This window comes from Morone saxatilis, unplaced genomic scaffold (genome assembly GCF_004916995.1).
Source record: "Morone saxatilis isolate NCDOM2014 unplaced genomic scaffold, NCSU_SB_2.0 Contig15, whole genome shotgun sequence".
Classification (NCBI taxonomy): domain Eukaryota; kingdom Metazoa; phylum Chordata; class Actinopteri; family Moronidae; genus Morone; species Morone saxatilis.
Window position 1 is genome coordinate 21483130 of NW_023339707.1, and position 10819 is coordinate 21493948.

The 10819-nt window shown below is 40.8% G+C and overlaps 1 protein-coding gene across 1 annotated transcript; it reads right to left on the reverse strand.

Moving 5' to 3' along the window:
- Positions 1–4710: 4710 nt before the first annotated feature.
- Positions 4711–9123, reverse strand: nr4a1 (nuclear receptor subfamily 4, group A, member 1). The gene is made up of 7 exons (XM_035656201.1): positions 8975–9123; positions 7304–8102; positions 7059–7188; positions 6797–6963; positions 6485–6687; positions 6210–6388; positions 4711–5917 (listed from the first exon to the last, which is right to left on the reverse strand). Exons 2-7 carry the CDS (start codon positions 8090–8092, stop codon positions 5661–5663), a joined length of 1725 nt encoding a protein of 574 aa, XP_035512094.1. The 5' UTR covers positions 8093–8102; positions 8975–9123; the 3' UTR covers positions 4711–5660.
- Positions 9124–10819: the final 1696 nt, after the last annotated feature.

Genomic DNA, 10819 nt, shown 5'->3' on the forward strand with positions numbered 1-10819 from the left:
CATGTATTGTGTGAGAAATCTTAATCTGAAAGACAACTATTAACTAAATATAGTAAACAAGTACATGCATTAAATGTCAGTCTGTCGTACTGTGTTTACTATCAAGATGTCAGACCACCCTGTTTTCCTCTAAAATAATTTTATTGTGGGTATTGATCAGTAATAAAACATCATTGATTAAAACCCTTTCCCCCTTTTTTGTCGAGAAATCTAATGCCAAATCCATATTTACACTCCTGCCAACCAGCAACATAAAATGAAACTGAATAGCCTTTAGTACATCACGTCCCAGACTGAGTGTGGCCAGTGCAAGTCACTGCCAGTGCATAAATCTACAGGAGCAAAGAAAAGAACCTGGAAAACTTCCCTTCTCCTGATTTAAAGGTCCAGTGTGCAACATTTAGGAGGATCGGTTGGCAGAAATAGGATGTCATATGGGTTGGTTAAAATGCATTTCTAAAAATGGCATTTTTAGGGTGGGAACAACCTCGAAGGCACCAATATGTTATATATCAACACTGGTTATGAGTTTCTCTTCTCTGTCTGAGAGTGTGCTTCACTTCATATCCCCTCAGAAATAAGTATCCTGCCATCACATCACACACATTCTGGTGTTTTATTTGGGGTAATGTCTTAAAATCTTTAGTCTGTGAGATGGATTGCCATGAAAGTTTGAAGACATTCATGGTTCCCAGAGGATTACAACTTTTCCTCTAGCAATGTACTCTGTATTTACTGCTAATTAGCAAATGTTAGCATGCTAACACACTAAACTAACATGGTGAACATTATACCTGCTAAACATCAGCACATTAGCGTTGTCATTGTGAGGATGCTGACATTAACGTTAAGCTAAGTAACCTACAGCCTTAAGACTGTTCTTGTGAAAATAGATCTAATAAACATAACAAAAACTATAAAAACTTAATTATATAAATATTATATACATAGATAAGTAAATCAGAGAGCTACAGATAACTAAATGTGATGTTTGGTTTCCATTTGTTTTAGACACTCAAACAAGGATCTTAAAGGTCCAGTGCGTAACATTTAGGAGGATCTAATGGCAGAAATTGATATAATTTCATAGGTAATGTTTTCATTAGTGTATAATCACCTTAATAATTGATGTGTTTCGTTACCACCAAAATGAGTTGTTTTTACCTACAGACGCCGCAGGTCACCTTGCATGGAGTCCGCCATGTTTAACCGCCATGTGTCTACAGTAGCTGTATCTGGCTTTAGATCAGGACTTTCATTTTTTTCGCGAGTTTCGCAGCCACTGTAGTTGCTCCTACATACTTCACAGCCTGTTCTCATTCCCAGGTCGTCAAATACAGATGCGAGTCGTGTTCAGTTAGTTGTATTCTGCAACTTCACCGCTAGATGCCGTTAAATCCTACACACTGGTAAAAGCCACTGAGAATGGTGCCTTAATTTCTGACCTGAAAATATATTTCAGTATGAATGCAGTTCCCTGCTGTTTGTTTGCGTATTATAGCACACTATTTTTTAAGATTCTGGTTCCTTTGTGACACAGCAGAGAGGTGATTTCACATTGCTGGTCTCTTATAAAACTCATCACACTCACGCTGGCTGCTAAACACTCTGCAAACAACTTTCAGGCATGCATCCTGGGCTTGTCGCCGCAAGTGAAATCGAAGCCTCACTGTTGATCTTGTTTTATAAATGTGACATTCTCATATTCTTTCAGACATAAGAGTCCTGCACAATGTGTAGTGGACAGTTTGTGCTTTGGAGCTGCCCTCGTATCCTGTAACTCTGTCTGAAGCTTGTGATCCTCTATTATCACTGGCATTTCGTACCCCACTCAAACAAGCCACATTCAAGCTGCTCTCGCTTTCCCCAGTTTCCACTGAGGCATGATGGGTAGCTCATAAAAGAGTTGTCCTACCCACCTTATCATTATCAGTGTACCATCACTCACATATGTTCTGTAATCAGAGAGATGCCAATTGCATCCAACTGCTCTTGTTGCATAAGTGTTACATGTGCAAGGTTATCAAGTCCTCCAACTTGTATATTAAGTTACGTTACAGCCCCAGACGGAGAATTTCAGCATTTGTAACTCAAGAGAAGCATGAGACCAGCTGGATGCTGGTAGCTGTAAGTTATCTCCAAATTCAAGAGCAAAGTCTATTTCCAGTGTTTGATATGACATCGGATCAGAATAACTTCAGTGCAAGTGCAATAAATCTGCAGTAAATTCATCTTGGTGACACTGAAGCATAATGATAGAAACACATATAGTGGTCCAGTGTAATGTTTAGTAATTATATTGGAAGTTTAATGAACACCAGGGAACCTATAAATAATATAACGCACTGAATACTGCATATCGTCTGTGCTGGTACCATTTCATAAAAAGACACTGTGGGATCAATACATCCTTTGTAAAGGCTTTGTAAATTGTAGCAAATGGCTTAATTTAGATTTTTTCATAACATGGCAACCCAAAATTTGTTATTATTTCCTTCACACTGATCTTTAAAGAAATAGTAAATTATGTAATAGCCTTTAAAAAAGATGTCTAACTATTCAGCAGGCAGGAAGCGTTGTGCACTGAATATTTGGTACACTAACAAAATTTGCCTTCCTAGTAAGTTTTAGTCAGGCTCCAGTACTCTGAATTTCTGCTCACATTTTCAGGATCTTATACTGATTCAAAAAGGTCTGGTGTTAAAGAAACAATATATAGTATATAACAATATATAATAAGAAATGGATGAACATGAACCCGATTCAGTCTGATTATCAGGCTACTTTATGGCTCCTTTCACATAAACTAACATACAAAATCTAAGTGTTTGGACTGAATGTTTGAGGCTGAATTATCAATATTTGGGAGAATATCTGTTTTAAGCTGTCACTATCTAATAAAGACAATAAATAAATAATAATAATCATAACTTTTCGTTGCTCTCTGGTAGTCAAACTCTGTAATGGAGACAGTACTTTTAAATTACCTCATTACTCAGCATATCTTTAACATTTCTGTACTGCAAGTTGTTGGTACTTATGAGCCAACACATAGCCTACACAGATACTGACATACCGGCAATAAACTGATATCTCCTGATGTACCAGTCTCACTCTACTCATTGTTGGAGCTGGAACAAATATCCAGGGGGGCACCAAATTACAGGCAAGTAGCACAGAGAATGTGAAACCATTCAGTGGTAAACTCCCCAGGAGAAAGCTTTGAGGAATAATCACAAAAACAGTTGCTTTCCTAATAATCTGACTAAAAGCAAACATCTAATCTAAATCTAGCTCTTAGGTGTAAATAACTACAAGGACACACACATTTTACAAACCGCATCCAAAAGCTGCTTTCACAAAATATTCCAGCCATCCCCTTCTCCAGTACCAGGCAGCAAGGGAACATCTCTTCTTACTCCCAAACAGGCTCACGGGGGAGGAGTGGAGACTGTCCTGTTTAGGCCCTTCTTCTAAATCATCCAAGGTGGCGTCAGGCTCAACAACACGGATTGCCATGAAATTTGGTACAGACCATCGTGTCCCCCTCGCAACGATTTGATATCATTTTGTTAATTGTTTGTTGTGCTTCAGGCTACAGTCACTGTTCATATGTATTTAATCAGCATTGCTAATCACTCATGAACCTAAACCTCTGTATTCCTGCTGACTTTGTCTGTTTTGGACCAATAATAATGGATCACAGTGGCTCTTGTGCTGTTAACAGGTGCACAGGTGAGTATTCTACAGCCTATCATCTATAAAAAATATTTTATTGAGGTGTCTTGCAGTCTTTTTTCACAACAGTTACTCCAAGCTGTAAAAGGTGTACATTAATGTTTTGGCACACGGACATGCATGTGAGTGAGGCATTATACAATGATGAAGTAGTCTGGGTCACTTGAGACTGGACTGGGAATTCCACTGGCTTCTAAAAAGAGACCAGCACATAACTGGGAGGGAGGTGGACGGGGGTACATTTTTCACCAGTATGTTCTGATCTGTTGCCAAAAGAAGAAGTTACACTTGACTCAGGCTTAGAGACTGCTGGCCCAGCACTGCCACACAATGTAGGAATAAACAGTAAACTAACTAACTTAAAGTCCAGTGTGTAACATTTATGAGAATCTATAGAATATAATATTCAGAGGTGTGTTTTCATTAGTGGATAAGGAAAGTAAGAATTATGTTTTTGTTATCTTAGAATGAGCTGTTTATATCTACATGCGCTGCAGGTCCTCTTCCATCGAGTCCACCATGATGAACATCCATGTTTCTACAGTAGCCCAGGACGGACAAACCAAACACTGGCTGTAGTTATCGCTGTTCGGTGTTTTTCGCAAGTTTTACAGCCACCAAACTTTCTTCTACACGCTTTGAAGAGGAGGTTGAGATGAGGGCGTTGAAATCAGGGACTACAGGACCAGTGTGTTGGTTTCAGTTGCAGATTTCAACTATTTGAATACAGCTCAATGGCTGCAAAAAACACTCTAAAGGCCTTATCTAGAGCCAGTGTTTGGTTGGTTTGTCCATTCTGGGCTACTGCAGAAACATGGTGGTTCAACATGGGGGCCTTCGAAGAAGAGGACCCGCTCCCCCTTAAACGACTCATTTACTACCAGACAAATCTGCAGCCGATGAACTAGGAAGACATATTTATTCTAATATAATATATCTAAATACTCTGAGAAAAGATGGAAAAAGCAGTTGTAATATGCAGTTTTATATTTTATTTAATGTTTAGCGGCAGTAAAATATAACTTCTTGTAAAAATAACAGGCTCACAACAAAAGTACATTTTCATCAGACTACAGAATACAGTTCATGTTGCAATAACACCAGCAGGTTTAAAAGAAAGTCAAAATATTTTACATTCAAGACCAGTGTATAAGACTGTACTGATGATACACAGTATACAGTATTAGCTGCTCAACATCTATTCATGATACATGAATGATACCACTGAATTATAGGTACTTTATTGTCACCAAATACATATGATTAAAGCAAACTGGAGATTTGAGTGACTGATGCTTTGGACTCACAAAACATCAGTTTTGGGGCCTGAAAGTTGGTTCTGTGAAATGATTTGCTTGTTTGAACATGTTGGAGCACCTGAAATATTAAAATCTGAACAGAAAAATAATGCCTTGTCACATATTTTATGTGCAATTTACAGTTATGCAAATAATAATAATTTAAAAAAAGCTAATTGTTGTTCTCATTGCATCCTTGAAATGATTCTGCAGATAATGTTTCTATTCAATTTGAAACTGTTTAGAAAGTGCAAATCATCTTCCCTCCATCAGAAATGTTTCCATTCCTGACACCTTGTTGTATGTAAACAGTCATTTTGGTCCATGAGCTGGCCTAATTCCATCTGCAGAGAACACAATATCCTGGAAACACAAACTAGGAAGAGCATTTTGTGACAGCTCCACATACATGTTGCTTCAGAAAGTTTTAGAAATCATTCACTTTATAATTCAGAAGTAGCCCTTTTTCCTGTGGAGCTGCACAATCCCTTAGGATTCTTCTTCTTGTTGTCTTCTTGCAGTTTTACTTAATTCTACCTGAAGTACCAGTGCTCAGTCTGTTGTCTTTGGCTGTCATATGACTCCAGATTTTATATCACAGATGGTCAATCTCCTATCTCTCACTCAAAACGGAAGCGTATCCATGAAGATTTTGTCCACAATCGGTGGAGGGGGAACAAGATCTTCTAGTTTAAGGTAAAAGATACGCTGGAGGCCTTGAGTGCACAGAGTCCTGAGCTCGGGCAGCTTCCCGAGAAGTCTGGACAAATAATTGGGCCGCAAAGAGTCAGAGCCGCAGCCAGAGACATGATGTTTAAGGCAGGTGATGAGCTGGTTCTGCAAGTCCTCCACACGTCCTGGCTCCTTAAGACCATGTCGGTCTGCAGAGGAAAATAACATGTATGTAGGAGTCAGAGTGAGCCTTATGCAACATTATTTTTTACTTTATATATGAATAACACACACACACGTTCATGATAGAGACTGCAAACTTTAAAACCATGCAGTGACAAATCTAATTGCTGTAAAAAGACAGCAACTCTGGGCTGTATTTGGAATATCTTTATACAAAAAGTTACTCTGGTTTAGATTTAAATTGGGACAATAAAGGTGGGTTTATCTCTGCCTCTAAAATTAGATTTGTTAGTGTTACGGGATGACTGAATCTTTTACCAGTGATTATAACGAGGGCTGTGAGACAGGAAAACGAGGACATGTCTAGCTTCATGCGATGGAGGGCCTGAGAAAAGTCCAAGATGGAGTCAATCCAGTCCCCAAAGCCTCGGACACACTGCATTTTGTGAAGCACAGCCCCATTGCAGAAAATTATCTTGTCCGTTTCAGGATTGGAACTTCAAAAGGAAAAAAAACAACATAGTTTGTTAATTTTGTCCAAGGCATCAGGAATATAAGTTGTATGATAAACATTTGCAAGAAGCTGCCCTTACCGATAAGCGAGGCGCAAGATGAAGAGTTCAACAAATGCAGATTCCAGCAGCAGTTCCTGGTCTTCTGAGCAGAACTCAGAGAAACCTGGGATGCTCTTCGCCCACTTCCTGATGACCTCCATGGAGGCTGTGAGTAAGTCATAAAACCGTTTGATGTCACTCGCATCCTCTTTCTGGTTCGGACTGACTTCTGTCTCGTCATACTGAAATAGCAGACAGCAGAGGAGTTAAAGGAGGTGCCAACGTTGGTAATCAAATATTCCAAAAAGAGTAGGAAAATATTAAAATAGGGATTCTGTTTTTGTTTCTTACCTTGGAGTAATCAAGTCTCCCAACACCAGGGTTTGAGTCGATGTGGGCCCTCACTAGGGAAGCAATCATGCTCACTGGAGACACAGTGGTGGTTGTCACGTCCTGGACGACTTTAGGCTTGGACGGCAGGCGGCCTCTTCGTCCTTTCAGGCTATCCGTTCTCACAACTGGACAAATGGAGATGTCAACTGTTACTTTCAGTCCAGCGTATACCGTTCTAAATCCTCCCGCTGTTTTTCATCTGGGTTTGTACAAAACTTACCTTCCCTCACCATGCCTACAGCTAGACACTTCTGGAAACGGCAGAACTGGCATCGATTCCGCCTCCTCTTGTCCACAGGACAGTCCTTGTTGGCAAGGCAAACATACTTGGAATTCTTTTGTACTGTACGCTGTGGAATAAAAAGAAGAATCACTCTAAACCTGTCTCAAGGACTGGCACAAAACATTCAGTCATACATTTAGTCCATCTTCAATTGGCTGCATAGATAAGTCAGATCTTATTACCTTGAAAAACCCTTTGCATCCCTCACAGGTGCGAACGCCATAGTGCTGACAGGAGGCGTTGTCCCCACACACAGCACAGCAGCCCTCATTTCCACTGGGACTTTTTAACTTGGGTGATAAGCTCCCATCCAGCTGGTCAGTGCCATCAAGGCATTGCACTTGATCCATCACCAAGGCGGGGAAGTTCAGCGCAGACGGGTGATTGTGGGTCAAAGTGAAAGGATCCTGCTCTCGTAAGTGTGGTTGACCCATGTGAGACATATCTTCTACAGATCCTGAGCCAAAAGTGAAGAAAGAGGGCGCATGTGGCACTGAGGTCTCCTCTGCTGCCCAGTATCCTGGACTGGGTGAGTATGGCCCGAAGGCTGAATCCCAGTTGGATGCATGCTGGCCCTGGAACCCGGGGGTTGAAGGAGACGAGGCTGACGCGGGGCTGCCGAAATAATCTGACCCAGCAGGGGAAGCGGCCTCGTCTCGGTAATTCAGCGTGAACGTTCCAGGGTAGCAGCCGTAAACCTGGAAGTCATCCAGCTTGAAGGGGGTCTCCTGGCCTGATGATGGAGGGACGTGAGCAGGGGCTGTGGTGAACTGACACGAATACGCATCAAAGTCGCCCGCCTCAGTGCCCACCAGGGAGTTGATGCTTGGCAGGGATGGAGCAGTGAGGTGGTCCCGTGGGCTGCTCATATCGACAGTCAGCCTGGAGATGAAGTCTGAGCTTTGAAGCTCCGAGCTGCCAACATTGAACTCACAGGGCTGAGATCCATGCTGGGGGTGTATGCAAGTCATGGCTGCAAGACTGAAAAGGATGTAATAAAAACTGTTAGAGCCACAGGAGCTTGTTTTACAGATCTTTATCTTTAACTGTCAAGCAATGGTCAGTTAACCTGCTGGGGGTCCCTGGGGCAAAAATGGGCGACCTAATTTCCTCCTATGTATGCTCACTGTACAGTATTCACAGAAAAGCTCTGTGGTAGTTCAGACTTCAAGATAAGGTAATAATGCATGTACCACCTCAAAGGCATTTTATAATGTATTTTATATAATTCTTTAATGTTGTTGTTTTTTTTAACCTAATTTAGATAACCATAAGTAAATTGCTCCACAGTGAGCCAGAGGCTTTGAGGGATCCCTGAGGGGGGTGTGGTGCCCTGGTGCCCAGTTGGTAATCCAACCTTGCCTCAAGCAAGTGAAACTGCACAGAAATTAATTAGCCTTCCTTCGTTTTATGATAAAACCTAGAAAGTGTTCTGCTCTTTACAGTCTTAAATCATCTGATCATATAATACTATGTAATAATATGGTCAGCTGCACATGCCTGGAGGTACAGTAGTGGTGTTGCCTTTCAGACAAGCGGGCACAGAGCCAACATATGAGGCACATGTTACCTAAGAAAAACACTGGGGCGACCTCACCTGCTGCACTTTGATTCCCAAACGTTTATTCTCCAATTCAAGCTCACTTTGGTACATATGTAAACAGCAAAATACAATATTTATGCAAACTATTTTTCCCAATAACTTGGGAATTAGTGGCTGATTTATGTTTCATTTTTTTTAATGCCAGTGTCAGTATCGTTTAAGAATAAGTAAAGAAATAAGTTGTTTCCGCATTCAAGTCCACTGTATTCAAATAAAATATCATAAAATAACAACAGTAAATATTTCTTACCTGTGTTTCGGGTCCGTCTACAAGTGTTTTGAGCTGTCTGTACTCCTCATAGGACCGTCTGTCATCCTCAGTGTTTCCCAGCTGAGGAGCAGTCCCTTCGCTCGCAGCTCCACAACACTTTTATACTAACAGCCCTATTGTACCCATGACGCCAGAGAAAGGTTTCCATACAAGGCGGTGGGCGGGGAGATTTCCATGCGTCGACCAATCACAGCTCGCGTTAGAGAGAATAGACGCTCGATGACGCACTCCGGGATTCCGTTGACGCGCATTCAGCGAAGAACCGCAGCATTGTCCTCCTGCTTCACACACACACACACACGCCTAGACAGACACACACATGGACACACACATAGAGCTAAATTAAACCCCCACAAAGCTGAATATAACGTGATAATTTAAGCAGGAAGAGGCCAGTGTGCACAAATCGATATTAAATCATCCCCACAACTACCTGTTTCTTGTACAGTGAGTAAGTTTGGCTGATAAAGTGGGAAAAAAAAGATGAATTTATGATTTATAAACAGGAAGTGATGGTTGATTCTATGAATTCCACTTTTGTGGTGAAAATTAAGAGAAACTGTGTTAAAAATCGCAGGTTTTTTTTTTTTTGCTTATCTGGCGTGTACTAGAATACATGACACAAAAAAATACCTGCACTTGTTTTTTCTTCTACAGGGGGCAAAGCATTTAACTGCCCCAGAGCAGGACCATAAAGGCTCCAGGTTAACTATGTGTAGTTTAATTTAAAATATACTTGGGTATATGCATCAGAAAGCACAATGTCCTCTCACACCCGGAGGGCCTTGGAGCTGGGTCATGCTGTGAGGGCCCCCCCTTTGCTCGTTGTAATCTCAGTTTCGTGCTTTCTGTTTTGCATATTTCCTCCTAAATTAATTTGTGTTTAATCAAATTACAACAGGTAGTATTTCAGCACACACTGCACACAGAGTGGGGAGATTAAAAGGGGCCCGACGGGTCACTATAGCCTGGCCGCATACAGGGGTTAGACACAATACCACCTGTACAACATAATCCAGTTCAATCCAATTATTGTACGTGTGATAATAATGAGCTTTCTAAAGCTTATTATGTTGAATTGTTTGAGACTTTCAGTGCTAATATCAGGTCATTTTAAGGGTGATATTGTTTTATTATCTTTAATATTCAGATTTGTTTTGGATTGTATGCATGTAAAACAAATTTAAGGAAGTTTGGTTTTATTCCAGAAGCAATTAGAAGTGTGAACAGCCGTGTTAAAATAAATAAAATGTTACTTTTTGGAGATATTATGTGTTGTGTTGGATATTGTTGGTGCAGCTTTGGACTGCTATTTAACCCTTGTGTATTTAAACTTGCTCTAACCTTGTCACATGTGTATTTTTAGATAGTTTTTTATGTATGTAAATTAATTTCCTATGCGTACTTCCGTTGCACGCCTGTTTACCTTGAACTTCCTCCTACGGGATGAATACCGCATTTTATAAAGTGAAATGAATTTAATTGAATTTTATTCTATTTTCATCTGGAGTTTGTTTTTAGTTTTTCTGACTGGTGATGTGCACCACTGACCCTGACTGTCATCCATAACACCATGTTGGCCTCATGGGAGGAAGAGCTTCTTTCAAGCTGGTGCTACAGAGCAAGCAGGCCACACACACTCACACAAACACAGAGCTGAAATTGTGACAACAAAACATTTTATTAAAGTGAACATCTCAGCTGTTTGTTGAAGAGAGCAGCACTGCGTTCCCCATTCCTGCTCTTTGTTCAAGGTAGTTTTATGGTTGTTGGCAGCTTCCAGGATTCTTGGACAGTACACATTTTTGGCTGAAGCGGTTGCAG

Excerpts from the sequence above, each read along its gene's own strand:
- nr4a1 (XM_035656201.1), bottom strand. The coding sequence starts at position 8,092 with ATGACTTGCATACACCCCCAGCATGGATCTCAGCCCTGTGAGTTCAAT. Across the intron at positions 6,964-7,058 it reads TGTAGGCATGGTGAGGGAAG|TTGTGAGAACGGATAGCCTG; the intron begins GTAAGTTTTGTA and ends CCATTTGTCCAG. Across the intron at positions 6,389-6,484 it reads ATCTTGCGCCTCGCTTATCG|TTCCAATCCTGAAACGGACA; the intron begins GTAAGGGCAGCT and ends TTCCTTTTGAAG.